Source organism: Salvelinus alpinus, chromosome 29 (assembly GCF_045679555.1).
Source record: "Salvelinus alpinus chromosome 29, SLU_Salpinus.1, whole genome shotgun sequence".
NCBI lineage: Eukaryota > Metazoa > Chordata > Actinopteri > Salmoniformes > Salmonidae > Salvelinus > Salvelinus alpinus.
Window position 1 is genome coordinate 39698788 of NC_092114.1, and position 20044 is coordinate 39718831.

General features: G+C 43.5%; 1 protein-coding gene across 3 annotated transcripts; it reads left to right on the forward strand.

Annotated features, from left to right (window-relative positions):
* The first annotated feature begins 2237 nt into the window (after positions 1-2237).
* Positions 2238-20044, forward strand: LOC139558702 (zinc finger protein 665-like). Of its 3 annotated transcripts, XM_071374030.1 has the most exons (8): positions 2238-2543; positions 3443-4303; positions 6241-6389; positions 7121-7958; positions 8165-8681; positions 10619-10734; positions 13117-13505; positions 19167-20044. In XM_071374030.1, the coding sequence occupies exons 3-8, from the start codon at positions 6249-6251 to the stop codon at positions 19695-19697; spliced, it is 2532 nt and encodes an 843-aa protein (XP_071230131.1). In that variant the 5' UTR covers positions 2238-2543; positions 3443-4303; positions 6241-6248; the 3' UTR covers positions 19698-20044. The 3 variants fall into 3 exon arrangements, with proteins under 3 accessions (XP_071230131.1, XP_071230130.1, XP_071230132.1); XM_071374029.1 differs by lacking the exon at positions 3443-4303; XM_071374031.1 differs by lacking the exon at positions 3443-4303 and having other exon boundaries at positions 10619-10716.

Below are 20044 nucleotides of genomic sequence, written 5' to 3' on the forward strand. Positions count from 1 at the left end.
ACAATGTACCTTTGTGTAATTCTACACATCTGTTGTTTGTCATGAACATTCAGGAGGATGTACTTTGCTTTAAAGAGCTGTAACCCAACTCTGCTCATGGGTTCTCAGCAATCACCTCCGGGTGATTGTTGACCAGCTCCATTATTGCAATAATTAATAATGAAGTTTGAAATCTAAAAGTCTCTCCTTTGGTTAGAAATATTCCACAACTCTTTACTCAGTACTTTGTTGAAGCACTTTTGGCAGCGATTACAGCCTCGAGTCTTCTTGGGTATGACGCTACAAGCTTAGCACACTTGTATTTGGGGAGTTTCTCCCATTCTTCTCTGCAGATTCTTTCAAGCTCTGTCAGGTCTCTGTACTTTGCTCTGTTCAGCTTTCCCTCAATCCTGATTAGTCTCCCAGTCCCTTCCACTGAAAACTACCCTCCCTTCCAGCTGCCACTACCATGCTTCACCATAGGGATGTTGCCAGGTTTCCTCCAATATTGGTTATCAGACCAGAGAATCTTGTTTGTTTTTTGATGCTAGTGGTTGTATTAATTTGGGATCTATTGCATCCAACAACGGTCCCAGACTATGTTTGGAATATTTATTTCTCGCACAGATTAGAATAGGTCGACGTTTGTACTATGGGGGATAGTAGATTGACATAGGCTAGTGCTTTTGCTGTTCGTTAGACCTTTTCATCTTGTTGGCTGACGAAAAGTAAATGTGGACAGTTCTTCCAATATCTTCAAATGGATTTCTTTAGGGTGCATTACGGCCACACAAAGTGAAATAATACAACGCTATTGTTTGAGGAGAGTGCACAATTTTGAACATGAAAAGTTATTAATAAACAAATTAGGCACATTTGGGCAGTCTTGACAAAAAGAAATTACAGAAATGCAATGGTTAATTGGATCAGTCTAAAACTTTGCACATCTGGTGCCAAAATCTAAATTGCACCTGGGCTAGAATAATTCATTATGGCCTTTCTGTTGCATTTCAAAGACGATGGTACAAAGAAAATACACAGAACGGTCGTTTTTTTCTTTGCATTATCTTTTACCAGATCTATTGTGTTATATTCTCCTACATTGCTTTCACATTTCCACAAACTTCAAAGTGTTTCCTTTCAAATGGTACCAAGAATATGCATAGTCTTGCTTCAGGGCCTGAGCTACAGGCAGTTAGATTTGGGTATGTCATTTTAGGCGAAAAATTGGAAAAAGGGGCAGATCCTTAAGCGGTTTTAAGACATGATGAGCATAGTGCTGTGTACTGACTGTGCACCACGACAGTGAAGCCTGTGTGTCAATTAGTAGGGAATTAGATAGGGAAACTGACAGACCAATGAAGTTACATTGCTATACTGACTGATTGTGGCCAAAATAACATCTAATATTAGCCAACTTTTGGTAACTCCAATGGTACATCAACGAAAACAAGCCAAGTTAATTTACTTCTGTTGAAACGGGACAAAATAAAGGCTACAAAACATTTCCATACAGACAACAGATGTCAGATACTGCTACCTGACAGATAGCCAGAGGCTGGAGCTGAACTGGCTGTGGTAGCTAGCTAGTTCATTCACCTCAGACAGAACTTCATTCGAGAGGGGACGAAACATTTGCTAACGTTACATGTCAGTTGCACTACTAGCTCAGCACGTAATAAATATATATTTTTATTAAGTCAAACAGCAGTTACCTTGCCAGCTACATCAGTCAAATAAAGAGTAGCCTGTTTCTGCTCTGCTTACTTTTACAACTCAGAGAAAAAGCATAACACACAGACAATAGCTGCCTCTGTTCGCACGCTCTGTGGTGTCCTTGCGGTCCAAATCCAGCTGGCTTAAACCACCAAACAACCTACCAGACCGCTCTGAGCCGTCTGCATTGTCCTAAACTAGTGTACAAAACTGAAAGTAAAATATGCAAAAAATAAATTTAAGAACGGAAAGCAAAGAATTTACACACACAGAACAGATATACCGCTTCTTAGACTTGCTTTCAACGAGAATAACATGTCTATGACACATTTCTATGTGCATTTGGTCGGGGTCCCCAAAAATGTACATATTGCAGCTTTAATATAAAACAGCACCAGTGTTACAATGTACTGTACCTACTCTTCAAATGCTACCACACTAGCCAGCCAGTGCCACTTGTTTTCTCATTTGTAGCGCAAGTTGAACATTCTCCAAGGACATTGCGTGATTGGTCGATATTCCGCGCCAAAGTAACCAATCAAATAGCGTTTTACTAGGAGGACGTCATCGACTGTTTTGACAAACATTTTGTTAGCGTCGATTTGCAGTTAGTATCAATACATTTATGTCATTTTATGAAAGGCCGTTTACTTTTGAGCTTATTCGAGGAGCAGACTATCATTTTTATTAAAGCAACCAAGCCTTCGTGAGAGGAAAATGTATTCTGAAAGAGGGAGTATATAGACGATCGACCTACAGAGGAGCGGCCATTGTACCATAGAAAGCACGCGCAATTGTGTTTCTCAGCTCGATGGGATAGCAACCCACGCCACTTGTCTGGCTTGCAGGTACAGTTAGCCCACTTTAATACAAGAACGCAAACAATGCAGCTACTAATAACACCTGAAAATGTTTTAGGACCATTTAAATATTGTAAATATATATGCATAAAGAACAATGCTTGACAAGACAAAAACAATATAAATGTATGTCACTTTCATCAATATCCCAAACAATATCATGGTAACCATCTGCACAAAATAATATTTGAACATAAATATCTACCTACACTTAGGCCTGCAACTATTTCTTTACACACTCATCTTTCCACAAGTTGTGAGGTTGTATATAGCACGCCAGGGGGCGACATTGCATAAGGTTTAAATCATAGACTGTAAAAAATATATACGCATCAATACTTAACTGAAATCCCGATTCTATATTGAACAGTACCCCTTGTTAGGCTTGGATGGATTTCACAGTGAATTCATTTCTGGGAAGTTTATCAAAGGTTAGGCCACTGATTTTACAAGAGACTTTATGTACAATAGAATGCGGTGAAGTGTTTAGGCCTGTAATATAGAATGGTATATTGGTTCATTGCATTTAATAGATTACTTCTTTATAGCTAGGGACAGAATTGCCACATACAGTGCATTCGGAAAGTATTCAGACCCCTTGACCTTTTCCCATTTTGTTACGTTACAGCCGTATTCTAAAATGGATTACATCGTTTTTCTCAATCTACACACAATACCCCATAATGACAAAGCAAAAATAGGTTTAGAGATGTTTGCAAATGTATAAAAAAAGCAACTAAAATATCACATTTACATAAGTATTCAGACCCTTTACTCAGTGCTTTGTTGAAGCACTATTGGCAGTGATTACAGCATCGAGTCTTATTGGGTATGATGCTACAAGCTTGGCACACCTGTATTTAGGGAGTTTCTTCCATTCTTTGCAGATCCTCTCACGCTCTGTCAGGTTGGATGGGGAGTGTCGCTGCACAGCTATTTTCAGGTCTCCAGAGATGTTTGATCGGGTTCAAGTCCAGGCTCTTGCTGGGCCATTCAAGAACAGTCAGAGACCTGTCCCGAAGCCACTCCTGCATTGTTTTGGTTGTGTGGTTAGGGTTGTTATCCTGTTGGAAGGTGAACCTTCACCCCAGTCTGAGCTCCTGAGGGTTCTGGAGCAGGTTTGCATCAAGGATCCCTCTGTACTTTGCTCCGTTCATATTTCCCTCGATCCTGACTAGTTTCCCTGCCACTGAAAAACATCCCCACAGCATGAGGCTGCCACCACCATGCTTCACCGTAGGGATGGTGCCAGGTTTCCTCCAGACGTGACGCTTGGCATTCAGTTCAAAGAGTTCAATCTTGGTTTCATCAGACCAGAGTCTTGTTTCTCATGGTCATAGTCCTTTATGTGCCTTTTGGCAAACTCCAAGCGGGTTGTCATGTGCCTTTTACTGAGGAGTGGCTTCTGTCTGGCCACTCTACCATAGAGTGCTGAAGAGATGGTTGTCCTTCTGGAAGGTTCTCCCATCTCCACAGAGGAACTCTGAGGAACCTCCCTGACCAAGCCCCTTCTCCCCTGATTGCTCAGTTTGGCTGAGCGGCCAGCTCTAGGAAGAGTCTTGGTGGTTACAAACTTCTTCCATTTAAGAATGATGGAGGCCACTGTGTTCTTGGGGACCTTCAATGCTGCAGAATTGTTTTGGTACCCTTCCCCAGATCTGTGCCTCGACACAATCCTGTCTCAGAGCTCTATGGACAATTCCTTCATCCTCATGGCTTGGTTTTTGCTCTGAAATGAAAATATATAGGTAGTTGTGTGCCTTTCCAAATCCAATCAAGTTGTAGAAACATCTCAAGGATGATCAATGGAAACAGGATGCACCTGAGCTCAATTTCTAGTCTCATAGCAAATTTCAAATATTTTTTTTTCTTCGATTTGTCATTATGGGGTATTGTGTGTAGATTGAGGAGGACATGTTTACATTGTTTAATCCATTTTAGGCTGTACCGTAACAAAATGTAGAAAAAGGGCAGGGGTCTGAATACTTTCCAAATGCACTTGTAGGCCTACAGACAAACATAAGAAAACGTTGGAGGATCAAGGCTTGAATACGCCTATAGGCCTAGGTCAGAACATGGTCTGTAATGTTCTAACAGGCGTTTGCCTTTGTCATGCACACAGTAACACCATTCAAGAAGGCCCTAGAGGCTAGTTCTTTTTCAATGACTTTCGGATCCCTACAGTCCTGCAGGCCAGTTAAGTGTTTTTCCACTTAGTATGTAAAGATGTGTTGCCTGGTTATTACCTGTGCACGCGATTAACTGCCAATGTTTTCCTTTTAAAAAAAAATGTAATCATTAAAAGATCTAACCTCAAGTACAGTGTTAGAGAGGCAAGCTCGAGTGCCAAAGCTTTTAAAGGATTTAAATTAAAATGGTTTCATCTCCTTGGAAATTCCTCGCCGTTTGCACATTATACGCTGTTATTAAGCCTGGGGGTTTCATTGCACAGTCCATCAGTATTTGCTTTGCACTGAAGGCTGCTGTCAGCAATGGTGCCAACTGTTTGGCATTCTATAACTATCAGCACAGCAGTGGTGGCACAACAGTCTACAATATTTCAGTTTCTCTGTAGTTTTATATAACCTTCTACAAACACATTTTTGCAAAGATACAAAATAAAAGGGCTTATATTCACCAAAACCCACCGCCTCAGTTTACAAACAAGTGCATGGGCAGCACTTTTGACTGGAAATTGAAGATTAATACAGTGAGTGATGACTATTCATTGACTAAATAGATGAAACATTGTTGACAGACATGCTTTACTCTCACACTGCCACACCATATTATAATTCACCCAACCAAGGTAATCCGATATTTCATTGAGTCTTTTAGATGTTTAGAAGTCCACATCATTAGAAGGGTGAAACCCCCTGGGATCAACACAGAGCTCCGAGGTTAAGGTGCCGTTGTCGGGATCGGCACAGTCAAAGAGTTTTGAATTGGCAAACGCATCTAAGATCTCCCCATATCTCAGAGTTGTGTTGGGTATTGCACTCTCCTGTTACATCATGTCAACTCAGGAAATTACCCCTGTTCCACGCGTTTAAAAACATATTTAGCTCCAAGCGCCTATCGAGGTCAAAATCAAATTGCGATCGTTATTAACGGGCACCAGGCGCGGACAGACACTCGGTTGCGTGCGACAATCCAAGGGAAACCAAATGGTGCAGCATGTGTCTGTGTAATCTGCTCTGTTGCGAGGGTCATAGTGTGTGTGTGTGTGTGTGTGTGTGTGTGTGTGTGTGTGTGTGTGTGTGCGTATACATAGAGGCTGAGGCAGAAAGGGTCCCTAGCCAAACAGTTGGTGAACAGCCATCTGTTTTACCCTCAGAAAGCTCACACACAGTCCAATGAAAGAGCGGGAGGAGGAGGAGGAGAGAGAGACAATAGATAGAGAAATTCACACTGACTGTTTCACACCCATCGAACCCCCCCAGGGAACAGCTAATGTGCAGCCATATGTCAGCCAACCTGCATTATCCATCACTAAGCATTCAATGTGATAGGGACGGCTGACGGCTGTATGTGAGCCATTGCAACTGTGTGTGTGTGATTTTAATTGGATTGCAGTCTTGTTGAGTATTTGTGTGTTTGCTTAAATCATGGGTTCATTGGGTTGCAATCGTGTGTGTGCACTTTTTCTGTATTTCTTTGTGTATAATGTGTGCATTCCTCTCAGCTGTAGGTATGGACTCCTCCCTCTACTTGTGCTCTACCTGCTACCAGATATTCAACTCTCTGGAGGTGGTGATCTCTCATCAGCTCACCTGCCAACCTGTCAACACAGAGGAGACGGTCCCTGCAGCGCCACCTACAGCACAGACCGAGGTACTGCAGCCTTGGGCGAAGTCGCTAGATGGCCATGTTTGAAAGGACCAAAATGGCAATATTGACAAACTTTCTGATCGAGATGATGAACATGAGCTATTTGTTCTTTATGTTGGATTAGGAGTAAGGATAAGTTAGGGTTAAAGTCATGGAAAGTAGTTCAAATAGTTTTTTTTGTTAGAAAGTCTAACTTTGTCCTTTTCTAGCCTGGGCAGATAGTGATGACTAAGAAATCTTAGACATGTTACGGTTTGTTATCAACCACTTTTGAACCTCCAGACAGTCCTTGTGGGCTGCAGGTTGTCTGCCTCTATTCATCATAGCCTCCTTTCATCCGATTGGTGACCTTGGATGCGTCCCAAATGGGAGACGATTCCCTTTATTGAGCACTATTTAGACCCTCTGGGCCCCAGGGTGCAATTTGAGACATGTCAAACCGATCACATAAGTGTCAGGGAGGTAGAAACGTGAAAAGTAGACCCGGTGGCCCTTGAGGACCTTGGTGCCTGACACTCCCTGAGCTAATGCATTATGTTGCTATGAAAATGAGTCCCTAGCTACCTATTATCCTTACCAACAAACGAATCAGCTTGCAACAGGTTTGCACTCATGACAAGCATTCAGACGCCACCTTAGCATCGAAAAATTAAGTGATCACAAAAATAACTCTTGTATAACTCTTTCTTTTTATCTGTATTTCCTTAATTTCTCTGTGTGTGGTGATGTCCTAGAGCTGCAGAGTGGTGCTTCAGTCTCAGAATGGACCATCCCAGCACCAAGAGAGAAACCAAAAGAGAACCTTCATGACGAACCCAAACCTGCCCTGCCTGCACTCCCTCATAGAGAAGAGAGCGACTGGAAGTCCGACCGGTTCCAACAGCCCTCAGAACCAGACCCAAACGCAAAACCTGACTAGCCCGGCCCTGCTCATCCACTATCAGTGTAGGGAATGTGAGGCGTTGTTTGAGTCCCTGGAGCTGTGGCAGAAGCACAGCAAGCTGGGTGACTGTTCTGCAACCACTGGGTCAGAACCAAGGGACCAGGAAATGGACACAGAGTGTCAGCCTGCGATAGGAGATGAAAAGGGGGTAGAGGGACAGAGTGATGGAGGGATGGATGTGAATATAGAGGAGTATGGTGACAAAGAGAGGGAGGAAGAGGTAGACTATGGAGGAGGGATGGAACAAGAACATAGCATTGAGAATGAATTGGAATCAGAAACAAACTCCAACTCCCAGCATTCCTTCCCCAACACTCCCATGTTTACAAACCCTGCTGCCTATAGTTCCAATCCAACTGCTTCCTCCTCGAGCCAGACCTCCTTCTGTGCGGCCTGTGGCTCGGGCTTCAGCACTGAGTCGGCGCTAAAGCTGCACCGTGTGGCCATCCACGGCTTGCCGGGGGCGCTACATCACTGTGACGTGTGTGGAGAGAGCTTTATGAACACTACCAAGTACCTCTACCACCGCAGGCAGCATCGAGACAGAAGGGAAAAGGACTCGGAGGGCTCCACACCCCGGGTGGAGTGCATTTTATCTAAGCCTCTGTTCCAGTGGAAAAGCAACTGTGGTAGGTACTAGGTAGGCTTACTAAAGGAACATGGAAGACTGAGATGTGTTCAGTAGTGTACAATGTAGCAAAACATTTTGAAAATGAGAATGCTCATCTGTTTTTTCATTGGGTAATATCCAGGGGCACCTCTTTCGTTTTCAAAACGTTTTCTCACATTTTGTGCCTACTTTAGTGTTCGTTATTGACTTCCGTAATTCTTTCAGCTGTGGTGAATGGCGGAGAAGAGACCCCGACCCATCCACCCCTCACTACCACCACCCTCCCTGACCCTTCCACCTCCCTACTGGCCCTGGAAACAACACCCGGGGACCACTTCGGACCGTGCCCCCACTGCGGGCGTTTCTTCAAGAGCTGCAGCCGCATGCGCACCCACATCCAGGCCCACTCAGGCCTCAAGCCGTTTAAGTGTGACCTCTGCCCCAAGACGTTCGCCTACAACAGATGTGTGACGCGCCACCGTATCACCCACAGCGCCCGCAAGCCTTACACCTGCCTGCGCTGCGGCAAGAGCTACACACTGTTGGGCTCGCTCCAGACCCACCACCTACTACACGAACGCCAGGATGCCTTGAACAAAGATGGTGTTGTGGTCAAGGAGGAGGTTTGCGGTGTGGTCAATGATGCAGAGTCAAAGAACTCAAAGTACCCAACGTTTTTTCGATACAAATGCCCCGATTGTCCACGCTGCTTCCGAATGTCATCTCAGGTGCCGGTTCACAGGTATGTCTGGCCATCAATTCAATTCAGTTTGGCCTGAATTCAATTCAACTTTATTTATCGCCTTAGGGGCAATTATGCCTCTCTCTATGCCTGCTTAGATGTGGCCTCTTAGTTGAGGTGTTTAAAAAAAAAACACTGGTAATTACATTGTGTAACAGCACAATACTAAGTTGATTACCGATTGCTCTTCATTCAGACCAGTACAATACTTTGGGGCAATTGAGAAGGCGTTATCATGGGAAGCACAAGAGCATAATTAAATGAAACCTGCTCAGTGCTCATACAATACAATTGAACATATGAAGGCAAGGCCTGCGTTCGTACATACAGACCCATCAGCCTGTACATTTGACAACATTCTGTATTAATTAATGTGCACAGAGATACAAAGAAGTTTATACCAATAAAAACAAATCAAATGTTCATTGTTACATGCCACGGAATACATCAGGTGTGGACTTTACCGTGAAACGCTTACTTACGAGCCCTTTCCCAACTTAAGGTAGAAAAAGTAGCTAATTTAAAAAAGTTAATAGTAACAATAAAATAACGAGGCTACATACAAGGAGTAGTTGAGGTAATATGTAGGTAGGGGTTAAAGTGACTAGGCAATCAGGATAGGTAATAAACAAGAGTAGCAGCAGCATGTGTGGCATCAATATGTGTGTGTGTGTCTTATGTCTTGGGGGTGGAAGCTGTTCAGAAGCCTTTTGGTCTCAGACCTGGTGCTCCGGTACCGCTTGCCGTGCGGTAGCAGAGAGAACAGTCTATGATTTGGGTGACTGGAGTATTTGACCATTTGAAGCGGGAAAGTGTTCAGTCAATGATGGAATTATAATAGGCATATTCGTATTATTAATAGACGGATGCTTCAATAGTTACTCAACAATAGTTCCCGACCATCATGGACATAACAAATTCCAGTATAATAACACAAGTAAAAGGAATCGATTTATAAGTCGCTTGTGGTCAATCGTATTTCGTTAGTGATGGGTATACTCCATTGTAATTTTTTATTATTCTTGCCCGAGGATATGTATTGACAGTGTAATCACGTTGAGAGATCTGTCTGGTGGACCCACCGTTATGTGGCTACACAAGACTCCCCACACACACACGGACCTGCCATTATGTGACTAGCCCATTAGCAACATGGCTGAAGGCCGGAGTTCTCGTGCTCTTCACCACCCATCATAGACACCAGTATTCATTATGGCACACTGTAGCAAAATGTTTTTCATCGGAAAACTAAAAAATTCTTAGTTCATATTAGACTACTTACTCCATGTAGTCCCTCCCTGTTTCAGCCGGTTTTCTTCCATTTGGTGCCTAATGAACACAATCCAGCACAGTGCCAACCAACCTGCTCTCACTCACAATGTACTGTTTGCGGGGGTGGAAGTAATGACACTGCGCCACGACTCATTAACTTTCATTCAGACGATTTCTGATTGCATAAACCACTAGGACAGTTTACCACACACACACAGACCACAACACAGCTTTTATTATATGCGAGAGGGAATGTGATAAACACAGGGTCAGAAGTGTTATACGTGTCATGTCTATTGCAGAAGGGTTGTGTTGCTCAACAGTCATGACTTGTGGCGCAAAGCTTTAAAAAATGTACAATATATTAGCACCACTCTGTTTGAATACACATGTATAAGGCTGTCCTATGTTGAATTTGTATGAGGTTGTGTAGATGTTGTCTTATTGTGAATTGCATATAGGACCATGATTAGGGCCAGAAGTCTTTCCTGGACTGGTCACGTGGTAAGGAAATGGTCTGGTCACATGGTAAGGAAGGAAACCTGATCTTATATGGTGAATGTTGGAAATAAGGGCTTTTCGCTTGAAATGTTATCTCTATATTTTCAGAAAAACATATCTAATTGTGTCTTTTTCCCTCTCTTTTCCCCTGAAATGGCTGTCAGATACTCTCACACAGGGAAGTATCCGTTCACCTGCTCCATCTGTGGAGAACACTTCTTCCACAAGAACAGGCTGAAGCGCCATGCTCTCACACACGATGGTCAGAGTAATGCTAATAGTATGTGCATGCGTTCGTGTGTGGATTTCTTTACCAGTCTGTGCCCTCAAATCTTTCATCTTTTATATGCATGGTTTAGATGGCCCTACGTGATGTCATTCTGTGGGTTTCTCGGTGTGTGTTTGAGTGTGTGGGTGGCTCTTCAAGCACCTGCTTGCCTGTATTACTACACTTGGCCGTCTGCCTGTTGCTTTGCATATGCACGCGTGTCTACGCCAGTCTCTGTGCCATATGCTCTTCCTTACATCAAGTCTGCCCTCTGCTGCCTCGGCTAAGCGATGGATCGCGCCCGTACTCTGCGGTTGAGTGCGCCAGCGTAATATCGTTTAAATGACATTTAATAAAGTCAGCGAGCTTTCATATCCATATGAACCACTAACCGCTAACTAAACGTATAAGAGAAAAGACTTGGCGGAGAGGGAAATCCCCCGCTATCCCACAATGCCATACAACAACTGCCAGCCCTGCCGCCCCTGTCAGAACACATGATCTATTTTAATACGCTGCGTTGTGCGTTTCACAGGCCATTACCTGCTGATTTATGTTGTTGCTTTTGTTCTTTGTTATCATTATTAAATCACGCTGGCTCGAGGCCAGTTACCGAGGTCGTTAAGGGCAATGTTGCAACACAACTTACAAGGCCTCGCGCAGTCATATCAGTCTTGTGAATACTCCCCCTTTCACTTTGACTAATGAATTTCCCCCGCCACTTTATTTACCCCTTAATAATGTTAGTCTATCTGTTAGAAGTTGTTGCCTAAAAAAGATGGAAGATGTTCTACACTACCATTCAAAAGTTTGGGGTCACTTAGAAATGTCCTTGTTTTTGAAAGAATGCACATTTGTTGTCCATTTGAAATAACATCAAATTGAACATTTAACAATGTCTACACTGTATTTCTGATATCATCAAACATCACTCCTGTGTTCCAATGGCACGATGTGTTAGATAATCCAAGTTTATCATTTTAAAAGGCTAATTGATCATTAGAAAACCCTTTTGCAATTATGTTAGCAGAGCTGAAAACGGTTGTTCTGATTAAAGAAGCAATAAAACTGGCCTTCTTTAGAATAGTTGAATATCTAGAGCATCAGGATTTGTGGGTTCGATTACAGAATCAAAATGGCTAGAAACAAAGACCTTCTGAAACTCGTCAGTCTATTCTTGTTCTGAGAAATGAATACTATTCCATGCGAGAAATTGCCAAGAAACTGAAGGTCTCGTACAACGCTGTGTACCCCTCCCTTCACAGAATAGCGCAAACTGGCCCTAACCAGAATAGAAAGAGGAGTGGGAGGCCCCGGTGCACAACTGAGCAAGAGGACAAGTACATTACAGTGTCTAGTTTGAGAAACAAATGTCTCACAAGTCCTCAACTGGCAGCTTCATTAAATTGTACCCGCTAAACACCAGTCTCAACGTCAACAGTGAAGAGGCGACTCCGGGATGCTGGCCTTCTAGGCAGAGTTCCTCTGTCCAGTGTCTGTGTTCTTTTGCCCGTCTTAATCTTTTTATTGGCCAGTCTGAGATATGGCTTTTTTTTTGCAATACTGCCTAGAAGGCCAGCATCACTGTTGACGTTGAGACTATTGTTTTGCAGGTACTATTTAATGAAGCTGCCAGTTGAGGACTTGTGAGGCATCTGTTTCTCAAACTAGACACTGTAATGTACTTGTCCTCTTGCTCAGTTGTGCACCGGGGCCTCCCACTCCTCTTTCTATTCTGGTTAGAGCCAGTTTGCTCTGTTCTGTGAAGGGAGTAGTGCACCGCTTGTATGAGGTTTTGAGCCTTTAATCGAACCCACAAATGCTGACGCTTCAGATACTCAACTAGTCTAAAGAAGGCCAGTTTTATTGCTTCTTTAATCAGAACAACAGTTTTCAGCTCTGCTAACATAATTGCAAAAGGGTTTTCTAATGATCAATTAGCCTTTTAAAATTATAAACTTGGATTATCTAACACATCGTGCCATTGGAACACAGGAGTGATGGTTGCTAATAATGGGCCTCTGTACGCCTATATAGATATTCCATAAAAAATCCGCCGTTTCCAGCTACAACAGTCATTTACAACAATAACAATGTCTACACTGTATTTCGGATCAATTTGATGTTGTTTTTCTTTCAAAAACAAGGACATTTCTAAGTGACCCCAAACTTTTGAACGGTAGTGTATTTCAACTGAAGTATTTTCGTTTGGTTAAATTAGGACTTTGGTCATTTTCCTTGTTATCGTATGGTTCTTTTGATATTCTCACTGATATTATCAACCATGTAAAGTTCTACGTTTCTAAACTGGTTTCTAACCCTCTGCTTTTATGTATATGCTCACTTAACATGGCTGCTCCTGTGCCATGTAATCAGACTTTCTTCTCTGTACAGGAGTGGTGGACATAGGCCTGGTTAAGGGAACAGACCAGGGTAGAGGCCGTGGCCAAGGCGGAAGGCGGGACAAGACCACAGGGCTTCTGGACTGTGAGTTCTGCCGCCATCGCTGTGTCACCAAGGAAGGCCTGGACCTCCACAGACTGTCCCACGCCGGACAGACCCCCTTACGCTGCCCGATGACCCCCTGCAGACGGCGCTATGCAACGGCCGCCTCCCTGGAAGAGCACCTCCTTACCCACTGCCCGGCGCCCGGGGACACGGTGGCCGCCGCCGACCTCCCCAAGCCCCGTCCCTTCCACTGCCATCACTGTGGGAAGTACTTCACCACCGGCTCATCACTCAGCGTCCACCTTAGAGTCCACACGGGGGAGAAGCCCTTTCAGGTCAGAGGTGAAAGACGTCAATGCAGGGTTAGGGTTGCAAAATTTCAAAACTTTCCACAAATTCCCTGCTTTTTCAGATTTCCAAGTTAGAGGGTTCCCTCGCAGCTCATTCCCTGCTGATTCCAGAAATCCTCTCTGAAAAACAAAGGAATGTGGGACACAGTTTCGTGATTTTTGCAGCCCTACATAGACCAAAGGTTGTATTAGGGCAACCCTGTGTTAATTGTTACTCCAACTTGTCAACAGAAATAACAGTTCTAGATAACCAAATTGTCCGGCTTTAGTCCCCTTCAACAGGTTGTTGTATAGAGGGTTTTCAGTTGCGTCACAAATCACCTAGCAACCACACCAGGCGCCATGTTGGAAGACCAGAGTCAGTCTGGTGGAAACCAGACCATCACAGTAACTGTAGGAATGAACCATATACAGTGCATTCGAAAAGTATTCAGACCCCTTGACCTTTTCCGCTTTGTTACGTTACAGCCTCATTCTAAAATGGATTAAATATACTTTTTTTCTCATCAATCTACACACAATACCCCAGAATGACAAAGCAAACAGGTTTTTAGAAATTTTAGCAAATTTTTCCAACAACGGATACCTTATTTACAAAAGTTTAGAGGTTTAGAAAGGCACACACCTGTCTATATAAGGTCCCACAGTTGACAGTGCATGTCAGAGCAAAAACCTAGCCATGAGGTCGAAGGAATTGTCCGTAGAGCTCCGAGACAGTATTGTGCCGAGGCACAGATCTGGGGAAGAGTACCAAAAGTTGCGATGAAGGTCCCCAAGAACACAGTGGCCTCCATCATTCTTAAATGGAAGAAGTTTGGAACCACAAAGGCTCTTCCTAGAGCTGGCCGCCCAGCCAAACTGAGCTATCGGGGGAGAAGGGCTTTGGTCAGGGAGGTGACCAAGAACCCGATGGTCACTCTGACAGAGCTCTAGAGTTACTCTGTGGAGATGGGAGAACCTTCCAGAAAGACAACCATCTCTGCAGCACTCCACCAATCAGGCCTTTATGGTAGAGTGGCCAAACGGAAGCCCTAACAATGGGAGTTGTTGTCCACAAAGTGGCATGGTCGGCTTTCAAGCTCCCACCTATCCTTTCTTTTTGGATTGGTGGATACATCAAATTATTGTAATCCTTTTCTGAGTATTCGATGCGCCTGTATTCAATGGAGAGCGACGCTATGCTACTAGCCTCTTATCATGAATATGCATAGCCATCTCAAGATCTAAAGTGTTTTTACTCAAAGTTGCCGGGATGTCACGTCTCCTACTTAGATCAGTACACTCGTACAACTTAAGCATGACAAAAACTTATATTAGATTAAATAAACCTTACATTTTTTGTTGTTGACCAAATTCGACACTCATTGACCTCCATACAAAAACTCCTTGCTTGGTAGTCAAAACAACGAAAAAAGCCAACTGCCGTAGGGAAACAGATTTTCTGCCAAGTTTGGCCTCTCTCTACCTCTTCCTCTCTGTGGAAGTCCTCCAAACGTCCACATGGCTGGCTGCGTATTGCTACCACCGGAAACATCAGGAAGATTGCCCATTTATTCGTTTTTTTTGTAAGGACCCAGAAAACTAAGTGAACATTTTTCTTTGACTATGTAATGTTAGCTAGCTTACTACAGGAACTAATGTGCAGGCTAACTCAAATGAGCTGCTAACGTAATGATAGCTAGCTATACAGTATGTAAAGTAGCTAAGTGAATAAAATGTTACCAGCTAGCTAACTTCACATTAGATAGTTAGCTACCATGATGTATTTATCATTGTAAAATAAAACACAAACTCCATGCATTCATAGCCAGGTAGCTAGCAAACAGTCATGGAAGAGGGTGAAAGGATTAATGTTAGCAGCTCCAGCTGTCAGAGAAGGGAGAGAGTAGGCTACTTTGGATAGGGCAGGTATCTTTTGTGGGAGGACATTGTGAAGATATTCTCCAGTTCCAGTACCTAGAGAGAGAAACTGAGGATAGAGATATTGCATAATATTCAGTGCTGTCTAATTTGAGTATAATGAAGCCTGTTTATGTCTTCGGTCCTCAGATACAGAGAGCTGTGGAACTCTGCAAATGAGGTCTCAGTGAATGTCCCGAGAGAATAAGGGTACATCCTTGTATACCATGGGTTATACGTGTACCTAATGTTAGCAAATGTTGTAAACAAACAAAAAAAATTTTTAAGTCACACACAATGTATAAACCTATTACAACTTGAGCAGGTCAACCCTGCTGGGTGTGCAGGCTTCCAGCACTAACACACCTGATTCACCTTATCAAACCTAATTAGTTGATAACTAACGTGTGCTATTGCTGGGCTGGAATAGAAGTCTGCTCAGCAAGTAGAACAGTGATCAGTGGAGCGAGGTTGGCCATCACTGGTATCACTTTTTTTTTCACCTGAAATTATGCTTTAGTAATAATAGCCTACATGTTACTAAGATGTCTAACCTTTACGGTTAGACATCTTATGAGTTAGCTTACTTGTACACTTTGAAATTATATGAAATAAAGTGTTGGTTCTTTGAAGTGAAGTGTTTTAATCGTTAACTATTATAGTAGAGAGAGGTCAAATCATGACGTCAGTGATCTTCAGGGCGGAAAGTCAGCGCTCTAGAAAAATGGCTGAGTTTCCGACTTGGCATTCCGAGTTGGATGACCGTTCAAAACATTGTCTGAGATTTTGTACAATTTGTGTCTCCCCTTTTCGCCGGCCTAGATTAGATGGTTGCATTCAATACAAGGTTGTTTTATTGATCTGTTTGTCAGTCTCAGCAAGGAAGGCTACCCCGTGATTTGTCGTATTAAAAAAGATGGCTTTTGTCTCCAGTCATATAAAGTGTAGTAGAATTGCATGAAATGTGTTTATCGAAAGCCAAATATTTCCTGTGCAAAGAAAAAAAAGTATCTGATATAGCCTTAAAGGCCTATTCCACTATGCGCTCAGCTATGCACAGTGATTTAGATTTGGATAGTCAATTTATTAGGCTATTAATATAACTCAATCTACTCACCACATTAGGAATAGTAGGTTTTCATTAGTCTGCAAATGCGATGATAGATGCATGCAATGTTTTATGATAAAGGTGCATTTTTGTAGTGAAAAATTGCTTCCTCAAATTGAAACTCACGCACTGCCTATAAGAGATGCATGCTAATAGCTAGACTACAAGCTATTTAGCTAGCTAGCTAATGTTGGCTAACTTAGAATTGTTGTCAACGCCTGGTTAGCGTAACAGCTAAACTAAACTCGAAATTCATCAGACTTACCAGTGATGAAATGATCGGAGCAGACCCTGTACTGACAGCTGTCTGGGTTCAGGTCTTGATGGGCAAAAAGGTTTCTTCGCTTTTCTGACAGTTCTTGAGTCAAATCAAACTTTATTTGTCACATGCGCCGAATACAACAAGTGTAGACCTTACCGTGAAATGCTTACTTCCATTATATAGGTCCTGGATTGCAGGAAGCTTGGCCTCAGTGATGTACTGGGCCATACGCACTACCCTCTGTAGCGCCTTACGGTCAGTCATATCTCCTTTTGGTGTTTCATGATTGCGATTAATCTGGAAAAACATGATTTCCTGCCTTAGAGCAGCCAATTACTGCACAGTGGTGATGAATCAACTAGTTTTTAGGCACTGTTATCATGACGTTTGGGGTAGCCATTCAGCTGTTGTCGTCGGGAAGAATTGATATGGTGGTCTTCCAACATGGCTGATAGGAGGCGTTGTACAGTGGCTTGCGAAAGTATTCACCCCCTTGGCATTTTTCCTATTTTGTTGCCTTACAACCTGGAATTAAAATGTATTTTTGGGGGGGTTTGTATCATTTGATTTACACAACATGCCTACCATTTTGAAGATGCACAATATGTTTTATTGTGAAACAAACAAGAAATAAGACAAAATAACAGAACTTTAGCGTACATAACTATTCACCCCCCCAAAGTCAATACTTTGTAGAGCCACCATTTTGCAGCAATTAGAGCTGCAAGTCTCTTGGGGTATGTCTCTATAAGTTTGGCATATCTAGCCACTGGGATTTTTGCGCATTCTTCAAGGCGAAACTGCTCCAGCTCAAGTTGGATGGGTTCTGCTGGTGCACAGCAATCTTTAAGTCATACCAATTGGATTGAGGTCTGGGCTTTGACTAGGCCATTCCAAGAAATGTAAATGTTTCCCCTTAAACCACTCGAGTATTGCTTTAGCAGTATGCTTAGGGTCATTGTCCTGCTGGAAGGTGAACCTCTGTCCCAGTCTCAAATCTCTGGAAGACTGAAACAGGTTTCCCTCAATTTCCCTATATTTAGCACCATCCATCATTCCTTCAATTCTGACCAGTTTCCCAGTCCCTGCCAATGAAAAAAATACCCACAGCATGATGCTGCCACCACCATGCTTCGCTGTGTGGATGGTATTCTCGGGGTGATGAGAGGTGTTGGGTTTGTGCCAGACATAGCATTTTCCTTGATGGCCAAAAAGCTACATTTTAGTCTCTTCTGACCAGAGTACCTTCTTCCATATGTCTGGGGAGTCTCCCACATGCCTTTTGGCAAACACCAAACGTGTTTGCCTATTTCTTTCTTTAAGCAATGGCTTTTTTCTGGCCACTCTTCCGTAAAGCCCAGCTCTGGAGTGTACGGCTTAACGTGGTCCTATGGACAGATACTCCAATCTCCGCTGTGGAGCTTTGCAGCTCCTTCATGGTTATCTTTGGTCTCTTTGTTGCCCCTCTGATTAATGCCCTCCTCCCTGGTCCGTGAGTTTTGGTGGGCGGCCCTCTCTTGGCAGATTTGTTGTGCAATATTCTTTCCATTTTTTAATAATGGATTTAATGGTGCTCCATGGGATGTTCAAAGTTTCAGATTTTTTTTTATAACCCAACTCTGATCTGTACTTCTCCACAACTTTGTCCCTGACCTGTTTGGGGAGCTCCTTGGTCTTCATGGTGCCACTTGCTTGGTGGTGTTGCAGACTCTGGAGCCTTTCAGAACAGGTGTGTGTATATATACTGAGATCATGTGACACTTATATTGCACACAGGTGGACTTTATTTAACTAATTATGTGACTTCTGAAGGTAATTGGTTGCACCAAATCTTATTTAGGGGCTTCATAGCAAAGAGGGTGAATACATATGCACGCACCACTTTTCCTTTTTGTAATAAAAAATAAAATAAAATTGGGAACAAGTTATTTTTGTCATTTCACTAAACCAATTTGGACAATTTTGTGTATGTCCATAACATGAAATCCCCCCCCCAAAATCTATTTAAATGACAGGTTCTAATGCACCAAAATAGGAAAAACACCAAGGGGATGAATACTTTTGCCAGGCACTGTACGTCACCTAGCAACCGTCTATTGGGTAACACTCCAGGCTCAGGGTGTTGAGTAAAAGCTCTTAGCAGCTCATTAGACCCCTATTAATCTTTGAACACTCTGGGCCAGTATCTAAAGGCCATTTTAAGGTAGCTAAAGCCTTTTCAAAGTATTTTCACTTAAAATCTGTTTCCCTCTACCTGATAATGTTTTCGGGTGCTCACATTAGCAATAACTGTCTATCTGTATCTTTCCCTCCCTCCCTCCTACTCCAACCTTGCCTCCCTCTTCCTGCCCTACCCTCCTCCTTTTCCTCTCCGCAGTGCTCCCAATGTTGGAAGAGTTTCCGACAGATCCCTCACCTGCGCGACCACGAGCGCCTGCACAGCGGCGAGCGTCCCTTCGTCTGCGGTGTCTGTGGCAAGAGCTTCGTCCTGGCCGCCCGCCTCACTGAGCACGCCCGCACTCACAGTGGCGAGAAACCATTCTCCTGCCCTGTGTGCCACCGGGCCTTCCGCTCCCTCTCCAACCTGGGAAAGCACCGCAAGACCCACCGCTGCTGCCCCCCCACACAGCCACAAGAGGGCATCAGCGAGCAGATCGCTGTCCTAGGGGTCAAAATTCAGGGGAATATGGACAATATGGAGGGTCAGGCGGCCGTGCGTACGATCTTACTTGTTCAGCCCCAAGTGGTCTCTCAGGGAGGATCTTCTTCCGTATCTGCTCCCCTCATCCTCCTGCACCCCTCAGTTGCTGTGGGCAACGGGCAGGCCGGGGCTGTGGGGGGTACCATTATGCGGCATGCCATCGAGGTCATCGTGGAGCAGGCTGGTGAGCAGCGGGTGAAAAGTTGATGTAACTTCACTGGTGAGACATTTCACAAGAGGCTGCCAAGGTCACCTGGATGAAAATCATTTCTGAGAAGAACTGTCACAATCTAAACGGAGGATAAGAAGTGGGTGGAGAGCAGGGAGTGAGGGGAACGGAGTGAAGTGGGACTTGAATAAATAAAATGTGAAGGAATGGTGCGGTGTTAGGATTACGAGGATCAGTTTTCAATTTAAGTACAGATGTATAGAATGGTTTGAAGTAAGTTACTTCTAATAGAATGTTTTTGAGCCTGTGTTCAATCTCAATTTGACACAGAGTGCCTTCACAATCTGTTGTATTTCTTTGAATAAAATGCTCTCTTTCCATTTAA

Coding starts and splice junctions, on each gene's coding strand:
- LOC139558702 (XM_071374030.1), top strand. CDS start 6,249: ATGGACTCCTCCCTCTACTTGTGCTCTACCTGCTACCAGATATTCAAC. Junction 6,390..7,120: donor CACCTACAGCACAGACCGAG/GTACTGCAGCCT, acceptor GTGATGTCCTAG/AGCTGCAGAGTGGTGCTTCA. Junction 7,959..8,164: donor CCAGTGGAAAAGCAACTGTG/GTAGGTACTAGG, acceptor TAATTCTTTCAG/CTGTGGTGAATGGCGGAGAA.